The sequence below is a fragment of the Mchenga conophoros genome, linkage group LG10 (assembly GCF_057382185.1).
Source record: "Mchenga conophoros isolate Kocher_MC1m ecotype Shallow Benthic linkage group LG10, M_conophoros_male_GT1.1, whole genome shotgun sequence".
NCBI classification, from domain to species: domain Eukaryota; kingdom Metazoa; phylum Chordata; class Actinopteri; order Cichliformes; family Cichlidae; genus Mchenga; species Mchenga conophoros.
Window position 1 is genome coordinate 14,633,427 of NC_140535.1, and position 12,572 is coordinate 14,645,998.

Sequence of the window (12,572 nt, forward strand, 5' to 3'; positions counted from 1 at the left end):
ACCATTACCTTCACCCTCCACATCCTCTCGAGCTCTTCTCTGAGCCCTTGGTATTTCTCCAGCTTCTCGTGTTCCTTCTTCCTGATATTGCTGTCATTCGGAACCGCTACATCGATCACTACGGCCGTCTTCTTCTGTTTGTCTACCACCACTATGTCCGGTTGGTTAGCCACCACCATTTTGTCCGTCTGTATCTGGAAGTCCCACAGGATCTTAGCTCGGTCATTCTCCACCACCCTTGGGGGCATCTCCCATTTTGACCTCGGGACTTCTAGGTTATACTCGGCACAGATGTTCCTGTACACTATGCCGGCCACTTGGTTATGGCGTTCCATGTATGCCTTGCCTGCTAGCATCTTGCACCCTGCTGTTATGTGCTGGATTGTCTCTGGGGCATCTTTACACAGCCTGCACCTGGGGTCTTGCCTGGTGTGATAGACCCCAGCCTCTATGGATCTTGTACTCAGAGCTTGTTCTTGTGCTGCCATGATTAGTGCCTCTGTGCTGTCTTTCAGTCCAGCTTTGTCCAGCCACTGGTAGGATTTCTGGATATCAGCCACCTCCTCTATCTGCCGGTGGTACATACCGTGCAGGGGCCTGTCCTTCCATGATGGTTCCTCGTCTCCCTCCTCTTTCTTGGGTTTCTGCTGCCTGAGGTATTCACTGAGCACTCGGTCAGTTGGGGCCATCTTCCCAATGTATTCTTGGATGTTCGTTGTCTCATCCTGGACTGTGGTGCTGACACTCACCAGTCCCCGGCCCCCTTCCTTCCGCTTAGCGTACAGCCTCAGGGTGCTGGACTTGGGGTGAAACCCTCCATGCATGGTCAGGAGCTTTCTTGTCTTTATGTCAGTGGCTTCTATCTCCTCCTTTGGCCAGCCTATTACCCCAGCAGGGTACCTGATCACGGGCAGGGCGTATGTGTTGATGGCCCGGATCTTGTTCTTACCATTCAGCTGACTCCTCAGGACTTGCCTGACCCTCTGCAGGTACTTGGTGGTTGCAGCCTTTCTAGCGGCCTCTTCATGGTTCCCATTTGCCTGCGGGATCCCCAGGTACTTGTAACTGTCCTCTATGTCTGCAATGTTGCCTTCTGGTAGTTCAATCCCCTCAGTTCTGATGAGGCCTTATTGGTATATATATATATATATATATATATATATATATATATATATATACTGTCTGACTAATATATTTAAAGCTGCAAAGGTTTTCATTTTCAGCCTTCTCAGCCTTCAGTCACCACTGTTCTGATATCTTAGTGGATTAACTCATCTTTGAGAAAGACAGATTTGGGGTACGTCTCAAAAGTACCCTCAATAACACAACTCTTGCAATCTGCTGAAACTCTGCAGCTTTTCTGGTAATTTTGATAAGTGGAAGCATTTTTTTTCCCTTTTACACAGACCATGCTGTGTTCATGACAAGGGAGAGTTGTGCTTTCTTCATTTTCCAGATTTATGCTTTGATGGCCTCTTTAGGGTGTTGTAAAAAGGAAATAAAGCCTGAATACTGCGATAATATTTAAGATCTGCATTTAAGATCTGGCTGTCTCAGCTTTTTCTCTATATATATATTCACTCAGCACCATGTTATGTTTAGTTGGCTTTGTCCTGGTTATTTTAGGGTTCGCCTGCACAACCCCACTCACACCTAACATTTGATCACCCATCCAGCTGCTACACACTAAACTGTTTTTTTCTTTATTTGCTGAATAAAATGGTACATTTTTGATCAGTCTGTGTCTCTCCCATTATTTGTTATGGCTGTTGAGTCCGACCATGACGAATGTTGCATGAAGAATGTTTCATGTGCAGACACACATGCAGTACATCTGTTCCCCACAAATGTGCAAAGATGCCATTTGTCATTGAATCTTTCACTGGGACCCAAATTAGCCACTGTAGCAATAAATTCAGGAAACATGGACAGCACGGGTGTTATGTGTTCTCCTTTTGGCAACACTGGCCTGGTGCCTACAAAAAATGATACATTTTATTTATAGTTAACATGAATTGCGGCTATTCATCTCCCATTTGATGCCACTCTTATTTTGCTGATCATGCATGGCTTTAAGATTGGCTTCAAGCAACCCGCAGCAGAAACCTGGAAATATAAATTTAGTGAGAAAATGCTTTTAGCTAGTTAAAGTTTAATAGTTATTGAAATTATGCCAGGCAATATGATAGGCAATCCCAGTGTGATCACATTATCAGTATGGCATTCTTTCTCACGTGGTCCTTTCTCATGAGAGGTTAGAGATTTTTTCAATACAAAAGATTAAGGATCCTAAAACACGACACAGTGTCAGACAGGTAGAGCAAAACAGAACAAAGGACACTCTTTAATCTGGCACAGTAATAGTTAAACAATTTCAAAAGCATATATTTCAAAGACTGAGATGTCATAAGAAACAAATGCAAGAAACGAAAGCAGAAAACTGTCAAAAACCAAAGGGGCTAAAGACAAGAATCAGACTGACATGAAACAAATGCATAACAAACTAATTAACTGATTAAAAGAATATTAACCAGGGCATGTAAAACAATCATAACATTGTAACAAATAGAGGCAGGAAATAAAAAGCAAAAGATTCACAAGGAAAGTAATCTGAGTTTAACTGAGACGTGAGAAGCACACAAAGACAAACAGATGGCATGAAGGACCCACAGGAGACACAGGGGCAAGTTAACCACTAAGAACCACGACAAGTCGACACGACACTATCATCTTTTGTTCTTGAAATGCATAAACAATACATATTTACCACATACTAAATTAATAAAACTTTGCTAGTACTTTGTTGGATCCCGTTCATTCTTGCCTCTTTTAGATGCCTTTGTTCTTTGTGGAATAGATTTCACAAATTTAACAAGGTGCTGGCAAAATTTCTCAGATTTTGATTCGTATTGACATGATAGTATTGCAACACTGCCACCAGCAGCCTGGACAGGAGGAATTCATGCTTTCATGTTGTTTACATCAAATTGTGACCCTACCCTCTGAATGTCAGAGCAGAAATCATGGCTCATAAGCCCATGCAACGTTTTTCAGTCTTTTGTTGTCAAATTTTGGTGAGTTCGTGCAAATTTTAGCCTCAATTTCCTGTTCTTAGTTCTTGGCCTTCTGTTTCTACAATCACAGTGTTCTGCATTCAGAGACTCTCTTCTGCAAAACTTTGTTCTAACAAGGCCTTATTTGACTCACTGTTGCCTTCATATCAACTTAAAGCAGCCTGGCTTTTCTCCTCTGACCTCTGATGTTAACAAGGCATTTTTTCTCAGAGAAGTGCTGCTCGCTAGATATTTTCTTATTTTGGACTAATCTGGCATAAACAACATGCCACCTTCAAAGTCACTTAAATCACCTCTGATGCTCAGCTTGAACATCAGCAAGTCGTCTCTATGCCCACAAGCTGCCATGTGACTGGCTGATTAGATAGTTGAGCAGATAATTCAACTGCTCAACTGCTAATGAGCAGTCGAATTAATAAAAAGACCAGTGAGTGTAGAGCTGCTGATGTCGTTGTTCTTGGAGATTTTTTTGTTGTTTGATTTTTTGCATACTGTGTGTGCATGTGTGATGACATGATTTAGAAGTGCACAGCCAAAAATGAACATGCTGCTTCATGATGTCAGCTGCAACTGCCAAACAGGATAAGTGTACATCACAAAGACATTGTCCTCACACACAGGGTGGCTCACGATTGGCTCACAATTTCAAACATCCCCCACCTGTGCACCTCTGTCCCCTGGGTCAATAAGCAGAGGTCAATTATATCTGACATCATTTTGCAATCAACCAGCAGAATGCAATTGGAATCCAATTCTGTGTAACAAAGCTGCAAATTTTCCCCCTGCATGTGCATCTGTGCATCAAAATCTGATGTGAAATGTAACAGAGCAATTACAGCCGGGACTGACTAACACGCACCATCTCCATCTTGACCACGTCTATTGCAGGGCAGACCTTCATTTTCTGCACAACTGCTTCCTGCCTCATAGCATTATTACAGGGACGATGTGGAGAACAGGAGATTTATATGGACATTTAGGGGTCGCAGTTTAGAGCAGAGTGTCAGCAGACTAAATGTTATGTTTAATGTTTTAGATCATACAACGCCCCCAAGAGGACTGTAGTGCATACTACAGCTGCAGTTTAAATCTCTTAACTGTTAGCAAGTAGTAAAGCCAGTGCTTCTCTGTACAATAGAGTTGTCACTGTACATCTTATCTGTGAAATGACAAATTTCTTTCCTTTTTTTTTGGGGGGGGGGGGGGGGGGGGTAAACTTTGGGTAAACTCACTGATAGAATTTAAATAGACTGCATGCTTCCTGTTGTGTACTTTACCCTCGAAGGTCAGGCACTGAAACCACCTGTGGTCTGAACATGTAGATTTCTTTATTAGTCCACAGATATCAACATCATGACACCTCCTGCAGTGCAAACCTGCTGCTGCTGATGTGTGGTTATATGGGCGTAAAGGGAGAATCACTTCATGTTGAAGGGTTTTTTCAGTTTATTAATATAACATTGCACAAAGAAAACTTCAGATGGTGTGAAAGGTCCTTTTCTTATCGATTATCTTGATGGAGGCTTTTCCATTCTCTGCCCTTCAACATTAACACAGCATAACAAATTGTGCATGAATTAAAAAAGAGATGAGACAATCATAATTTCCCTTTCCCTTTCAACCCAGTAAGTAGTTCACCTGATCAACAACATCTGAGGCTCTGCAGTACACAGCCATGTTAGCATTCAATCTCAAGCTGGCATTCAGCCACAAGAGCCATTATAGAAATATGCAAACAAAGTGAAGGTCCAGTACAATGAGTGCAGCTAATACATTACCAAAGGTTGAAAATAAAAGCATTACATCCTTGGACTGCTTCCAAATATTAAATTCCATTTCGCTTTTCATCTCTACCGCACAAAACACTGGCTTCAAAACACAGCAAGAGATAAGACCCTGATTTTATAGATGCACTCTATTTATTCAGTCATTATTTTTAAATAAACAAAGAAAGAATAAAAAAAGAGGCTATGCAAACCACACAGTAGTGCTCACAATGGTGAAAGTAGGCATTTTAGTTTAGCAGATTATTTTGAATTTTGCACGTCAGCACTAAGTGTGGCTGAGTATGATAGGAATGCTGCGGGAAACAAAAGCTTAAAGATGTGATCTGCTCGATGAAAGGTTATTACAATATATCTTGAAGGGGGTCATAATTGTGCAAAGTAACCAATTTCAGGACAATCCACCCAACAATTTTTTATATATTTAAGTGTGCACGAACCAACCAACAAACCTGGCTTGTTAGAACTTGCAGCTGTACCTACTTTTCTGACCAAGGACAGCCAGGTGTACCTATAAAGAGTGTTATAGCACTCTAAAGTTCATCAGTCTAAAATAGGTCTGCATTTAAATAATTCATCTCCTGGCATTAGGTTTATGGTCTCCATCTGTTTCTTTTCCTTTGCTTGATTTTACAAACCCTGATGATCTCACGGGTATTTCTCCATGGGTCAGCTCTTTTTCAATTAGCAGCTTAGCATCTCCCAGCATGATCATTAACACCCAGCGGCATGTCCACCAACCTGAAATAAAACACATTCAAATGTGTTCTCAGCACAAGGTTAAACACGGAGGGCATTTTAGTTCTCATTTGAACATATTTTAACTTGCAATTGCACTTGTTTGCACCCCTGCAGTGGGAGAAGCAGTGAAATGATGTCACCTGATATCTGCCACCCTGAGCCACCAGATGCTGCTGTTGCGCAGGAACAGCCTATAGAGATGTAAAAAACCAAACCAAAGCTCCCACTTCTTATTGAAACAGGATTTTGTAGATGGAAAGTTTAAAATCAAGAAAAGGTCTGTAGATCTGACACTGGGAACCATCAAATTCAAGGCAGGTGATTACGTCACAGCTCTCGGCTGAAGGATGAAAAACCAGGGAGGATAAGCCTTTAACCGCTTTGCCGAAAGATGAGAAAGGCTGAGTGTGTTTGACTTTTGTTCCGAGCTCACCAGCGTGTGGAATTTCTTATGTTTGTGTATATCTGATATTTACAGGTTTGCTGGATAATCTTCCCACGCAGATTTCTGTCATCTGCATGAACATGAACTTTGCTTTGGGTTCATGTAGAAGAGGAAGGGAAGAAAAAAACCCCTCATTTTGTTCTGTTTTCTCGTGTGTGCTACTTGTTTAGTTCAAAGAAAATAACCCAAAGTCAAATAAAAAAAATACATTTATGACGGTGGAAGTACAGCTGACTGCTACTGAAAGTGTGTGCAGATACAGTTTATGTGCAGAAAAGAGGAAACGTTCAACTACAACCAAACCTTTCAAGTTCTATCAGACGTCTGTCTGACACAAACCTTCACTTATATTAAAACTTCCCAGCATTTTTTAACACCTACACTCATGATGAGCGGGTTTAATTGATGACTTCAGACAGTGATAGCTTCAAACAGTCATTTCATGAGAACTCTGCAGGTCCTGACTTGCTTCTATGGACAGTGGCTGACAAGGCTGAGATGCCTCAGAGGGAGTGTCCCCCTCTATAAACTGTGCGTTGTATCTGTTGAAAGTGTGTGCAAAGCCAAGAACAAGTTTCAGCTATAAGAAAAGACACTGTGACTGAAATAAAACCCTGACAGAGAGGAAGGGGGATTTACATTTGACATCTGCTTGCTGTCTCTTTCAGTTTCGGCCTGATTTGAAAGACCACAGTGAGCAGCAGTTTGATTTAAGGCACTAAAAACTCTCGTATGTGCGCTCCCCTGCTCTCTAATTACTGGAACTGCCTTTCCCATGCTCTGTCAGGCTCCACTCGAGGATTTGATCATCCCTGCCTCCCTTCTGTCCTCCTAATCCCATCTTGTTCTTCAGTGGTAAAGGGTGAAATTCAGAGAATTCTTTTCAGTGACCACACCAAACTCTGAAGTCACATGTCTTGTTTTTCCCTTCCCGCCCGTCTCCTAAATAAGGAATTACAATTTGAGGGGGGAAAAGGAGAAAGAGCGTAGGGGCGGGTCATAAGAGTGAAATAAGAGGACCTGAAAGGCGTAGCTCTCTCTTGCTCCCTCTTTCTACTGAAGTGTAACACTTCAGGGGTGTTTGCTTCGCTTGATCCTGCCACTTCTGTACTGTGCACTCTGCACTGTGTTGTAGAGGAAGAAGAAGAGCAGACACACAGCAGCGCCAGACCAACCCCACCTGCATTCACCAGAAAGCTACTACACAAAGTAAGTAAAGGCTCCTCTTATTTTCCTCTCAGTTTTTTTGCTTTTTTTTATTCTCATCAGCAGACATTTTTCTGCTTCTTTATGGATCTTGTGGCTGATTCTGGTGCAGAAAATATGAAAAATATGATACTGCTTCTCATGCTCTCCACCCTTGCTCTCTGTCTCCTTCCCCCTTGCTTGCGTTTGGTCATACACAGGCCGAGGCAATACACTGAGTTAATATTTAGCCATTCCTATGTGGATTCTGCGTGAGCCTGTGCATTCTTCTGTTATAAAATCCCATTTTGTTTTGTCTGGCTTCTCCTCTGAACACGCACCTCGTGCTCACGGCATGTGAGACCTAACAATTCCAGGAAATGTTAACAGGTTCAGCCTCTGACAAACCTCTCATCGCTACTGCCTAATAGTATATAATTTTCCTCTTCAGGGTATGTTTTGAACACCAGGTTGTTGGTTCAGAAAGTGGCAACTGGCAGCTTGCTGCTGCCACATTTTTTGTTAGATTTATGGGCCTTGATAAAGTTTTATAGTTTGAGAAACTGACGTTAGGTGGTGACTGCTATCTTTTGTCATGAGGTGGAAATACAACAGTGGGGACTGTGCAAGATGAAGGAAGGCAAGAGCATGAAGAAATAATCTCGGTCTGGATCCACCGTGTTCACATAGTAAGGATTTCAACATGAGCTGATGGTGCAATTTTATGAAAGCTGTGCAAGCCTCTTGTAACAGATGTCTGCAAGTTACTAGAATATGATTGTTTAACAGTTTGGAGGGTGGAGTGAGACAAATGACTGATGATGAGTAACTCGGTCACATATGGAGCGACATCTGAGTAACTTAACGGTGTCTTACTCAGATTTCTAACGGTTTCTAGTTTAAACTACACAAAACAGGCATTAAAAAGTCCCACTGTGTCAAACTGAAGCAGAGGATTAATAAAACGATGGTGTACAGTAAGACGTCTGGGAGAATGAAGGCTTCAAATACTAGATTTAGTGGATTCTATGATCATGCAGTTTAAATGATTAATCTGCAGTGTTCTCCTCTCTGATTAGAAAAACACACACACACACACTATAAGACATGCACTAATTAGGTATGATAATGATCAGGAAGTGTTCAGTTATTCATCTTACACAAGTTGTAAGTATGATTTGGTCATTTAGAGGTGTTACGTACAATTTCAGCTGAGTGGCTGTTTAAGCTTCAAATCATTTTGTGGTAGTAGCCCACTGTGGGGTGAGATTGTGAGATGGGAGGGAGTAGATGTGACTTTATGATTACAAGATGTTCCCACTTGACCACTCCCAGTTATGTTTTTAAGTGCACAGCTCTATGTGAGCTTCTAAGTCACGCTTCCATAAACACCTGCGCACACACTTCTAGTTGCAGTTTTACAATTAGGTGGACAATCATCCCTGGAAATGCTGCTGCGAGTTACAGCGACATTGGCCACTCATACATCAGATTTCACGCTCAACATGGGGTTAATCTGAAAGAGCGCCTTCTCTGATTTCGTCATTCCTTGCAAGACATTCAGGTCCTGATGTTTGCAGCTGCTTGATGTAACGGGCATGTCCGGACACCACACAGATGGAAGTCGTCTGATTGAGAAACAGGCTACTTAGGAGTTTGGATGGCTGAGTATTTTCCTCGCTCTTGCTGCTGTTAACAAACAACTTTTGGAATAACTCTGGAGACAGGAAGACACTTATCCTCCGCATGACCACATAACCACTGCAACCTCAGACAATGAACAGAGAACAATGTGTGTGTGTGTCTATAGCAGCTCCAGCGTGGAGCTGTGGACACAATGATAAACTGTCAAACTTTCTACACATATTGCGTAACACTAATCCTCTGTTTGGCTAAAGGTGTGCCTGTATGTCCTGGAGCAACATCTATCTATATAATTCTAAGTGTATATTAAAGTCTGCAGAATTAAAAATAGATCCTCCAATTTTTTACGAGTCAGATGTGATTCTGGATCCTGATATTTGCAGAGCACCTGCTTACCTTAGATGTTAAATGTGCAGATATTATCACAGTAAATTAGCACAGTAAATGGAGAAAAAAGGGGAGAACGAGCTATAATCATCCCCATCTGTTATGTGGATTCGTTGTGCGACTCGATTTGGATCTGTAAAAGCAAATTGTGTATTGCGATAGTATTTCTTTCTGTTTTTTTCTTACAGACCGTTTCCATAGTGAGCAACACTATGTTGTTATGTTTAGATTCCTGTATATACACAGCTACCTTAGTCAGGAAGGAAATGACAGCTGAATGTGCAAACAGGATGGAGGGAGTAGGGTGGTTTGGCTGAGGCCAACAGGAAGTTCTTTGTGCATTAATATGTCAGATAAACCAACCATAATTACTTTCAGAGTGCAACAAAGTTGGAATTCCTCAAGTCATTAAACACTTTAATTTCCATTGTCAGAAATGTATTTGCTAAATAGCTGCACTGCTGCGGCCTGGATAATGGAAAACTCAGATTATTGTGTGCATTGCATGGTTAGTACCCTGCTCACGCTCCTGTCTTCAGGTTGTCATCGGCTTCTTTTCTAATCCATCTAACCCTGACAGTATGGCAAATATTCTTATTTGTTTCATACATAGCAGAGATTTGAGACAGATGAAGAGCGCACTAACTTCAAATGATAAATGAGCCTCTTGAGGTGTGAAAGTGACGACCAACAAAAAGATGCTCACTTTTAGAAAGTCTCCTCAATCTAAAAGTTTCAAAGTAACAGCTCCTCATAAATAACAGAACATTCAGTGGAAACACATTCACTGGATTGATTGCATCTGTGGGTGTGAGCGGGGCAGGCATCGGTATGTGAACACTATTAAATCTATCAGATATTAGAATGCTGCCAGGGAGTGGAGTTTGCTGAGCTACCAGCCTATCTAACATTGACTTTCCCTTCCATTAGGATTACAATGGCAAACAGAGGTCCCTCCTATGGTCTGACCCGTGAGGTTCAGAGTAAGATTGATAAGAAATACGATCCAGAACTGGAGGAAAGGCTGGTGGAGTGGATCGTTGCCCAGTGTGGATCTGGAGTCGGTCGGCCCCAGCCCAACAAGACAGGCTTCCAAAACTGGCTCAAGGATGGATGTGTGAGTTCTAGTTTTGCAGAAGTGTAAATGTCCTTATAAAGCATTGTAATTCACTTTATGTGCAGTGTATTGAGAGGACTCCGTGTGTGTCTAGGTGCTGTGTGAGCTCATCAACAGCCTGTATGGAGCCAACAAGCCAATCAAGACCATCAAGAGCTCTGGCATGGCATTCAAGCAGATGGAGCAAATCTCCATGTTCCTCAGAGCAGCTGAAAGTTACGGAGTCACCAAAACTGACATCTTTCAGACTGTAGACCTCTTTGAGGGTAAGATAACCAACCAACCAGAGCTTTTCTTTACTGTAACAATTGAGACTCAAGAGGGAAAATACAGTACAGGTTCTCCTCCTTGTATTTCCGTGGGCTCTGTTGATGTGAGGATGTTGCATGTCTGCAGGCAAAGATCTGGCTGCTGTCCAGAGGACCCTGATGGCTCTGGGAAGTGTGGCTGTCACAAAGGGTGATGGGAATTACAAAGGAGACCCCAGCTGGTTCCATAAGTAAGCTTTTCCTCCTTGTCCTGTAAATATGCTAGCCTCTGAGGAAAGATGAAACGCAAAGGAGGTTTGAGCACTGACTGACGTCTGTTTGTGTGTGTGCAGAAAAGCCCAGGAGAACAGGAGAGATTTCTCGGAGGAACAGCTGAAAGAAGGCCAAAGTGTCATCGGCCTGCAAATGGGCACAAATAAAGGAGCATCTCAAGCTGGCATGACAGGCTACGGACGCCCCAGGCAGATCATCAACAACCCCTGAACCGGAGCAGTTCTTAAACCGCCCTCCTTCTGCCCTCTGGAAGGCCAGTGAGCAAGGAGGAAGAGACTTTGACTCTTACCTTGGATATGAGGAAAAATGTGACCTGACTGTTTTTCAGATTTTAACGGGACCAAAATAGGGACCAACGAGAACAAGTGCACATGTAGATCTTTAACAGTAGAAATCAAACATTTAACAATGTTTCTTTTGTTTGACTCATTGTAAATAATTTTTTTTGTTACAGAATCAAAAACAGTTGCTTTGCATGTTTAAACTCATTACCTTAAAATCATTACTGGAGACCACAATATTAGACATGTTTGATTTCTTACCTTGCACAGACAGGGAGCTTCAGACCATTTCATTACAACAAAGAAAATCTGCTTGCAGGGACTTGAAACCTGCGTGAGAGAAGAAATCCCCAGAAATCCCCCACTTTCAATGTTCTGTTTGCTTTATTCTTTCCTGTAACATCTGCATTATTGCAGTCAATGCCTCTTCTCAAAACTCTAGCAGCACGCGCATTCAAGGACACCAAAGATGTAAGACTCTGTCATGAAGTCTTTAATTTAATGATAATGTTCATTATTTAGTGTACACTGTCTTTGTTGACTTTATTCTTTCTGTCCTTCTGATGACATAGCCGTCAATTCATGGACGTCAGGATGTACTTAAATACACCTCCGAGGATTGTTCTGAGTATTTTCCCCACAACAGCTGCAGTAAGACACAGATATTTTATTGTGTCTTACTGCAGCTTTTCTGGGTACTTAGTGTTACAGCTTCACAGATTACAACCTTAAGCAGGTACCAAGTTGCAGCTGATTCAATTTGTACTGGAATGAAGTAAAAACTTAACGAAAGGTAAGACACGTACAGTTTGCTGTGGTTTACAGTAATGTTAGTAGGTTATAACAAACGCATCCAGTAATACAGCCAAGTTTAATTAACTTTAGAAAATAAACTGCCTGGTTTGAAAAAGGTATAAACGACACTTGTGTGTGTTTTTACTGTTCTATTACATAATCTATTGTTAGATGCCGTGAGTCAATCAAAATGTTGGACCGCCTCTTTGAAATAAAGTTTGATTTAACTTTTGAAGAAGCCTCTTTTGTAATGAATCTATGGCCTAAGGAAGTGTGTCCTGTTCACACTCAATGATGTCACCGTCGCTATCATGACTCTTGATAACTGGTAGCTGGTAAACTGCAACCTATGTGCCTAGCAACAGATAATAAAAACATCAGTTTCTGCAGGTAGTCAGGGCGACACGTATGTTTGTGTGCCGTAAAGCTGAGCTGTACTTTAAAGAGAGGTCAGCTAAGGCTGCCAAAGGCAAAGGTGAAGAAAATAATGTAAGGGAGTAATAAATAATGTTGGACTTTGCCTACTTTGATGGAATAAGAGAAGCCAGTGAGAGACTATCGTTATCGCTGCCAGGGT

General features: G+C 41.8%; 1 protein-coding gene across 1 annotated transcript; it reads left to right on the forward strand.

Moving 5' to 3' along the window:
- The first annotated feature begins 7,077 nt into the window (after positions 1-7,077).
- On the forward strand, positions 7,078-12,233 carry LOC146565504 (transgelin-like). Its single transcript, XM_085288644.1, has 5 exons — positions 7,078-7,253; positions 10,191-10,377; positions 10,472-10,643; positions 10,774-10,876; positions 10,979-12,233. Exons 2-5 carry the CDS (start codon positions 10,198-10,200, stop codon positions 11,127-11,129), a joined length of 606 nt encoding a protein of 201 aa, XP_085144770.1. The 5' UTR covers positions 7,078-7,253; positions 10,191-10,197; the 3' UTR covers positions 11,130-12,233.
- The last annotated feature ends 339 nt before the right edge of the window (positions 12,234-12,572 follow it).

Coding starts and splice junctions, on each gene's coding strand:
- LOC146565504 (XM_085288644.1), top strand. CDS start 10,198: ATGGCAAACAGAGGTCCCTCCTATGGTCTGACCCGTGAGGTTCAGAGT. Junction 10,378..10,471: donor ACTGGCTCAAGGATGGATGT/GTGAGTTCTAGT, acceptor GTGTGTGTCTAG/GTGCTGTGTGAGCTCATCAA. Junction 10,877..10,978: donor GACCCCAGCTGGTTCCATAA/GTAAGCTTTTCC, acceptor GTGTGTGTGCAG/AAAAGCCCAGGAGAACAGGA.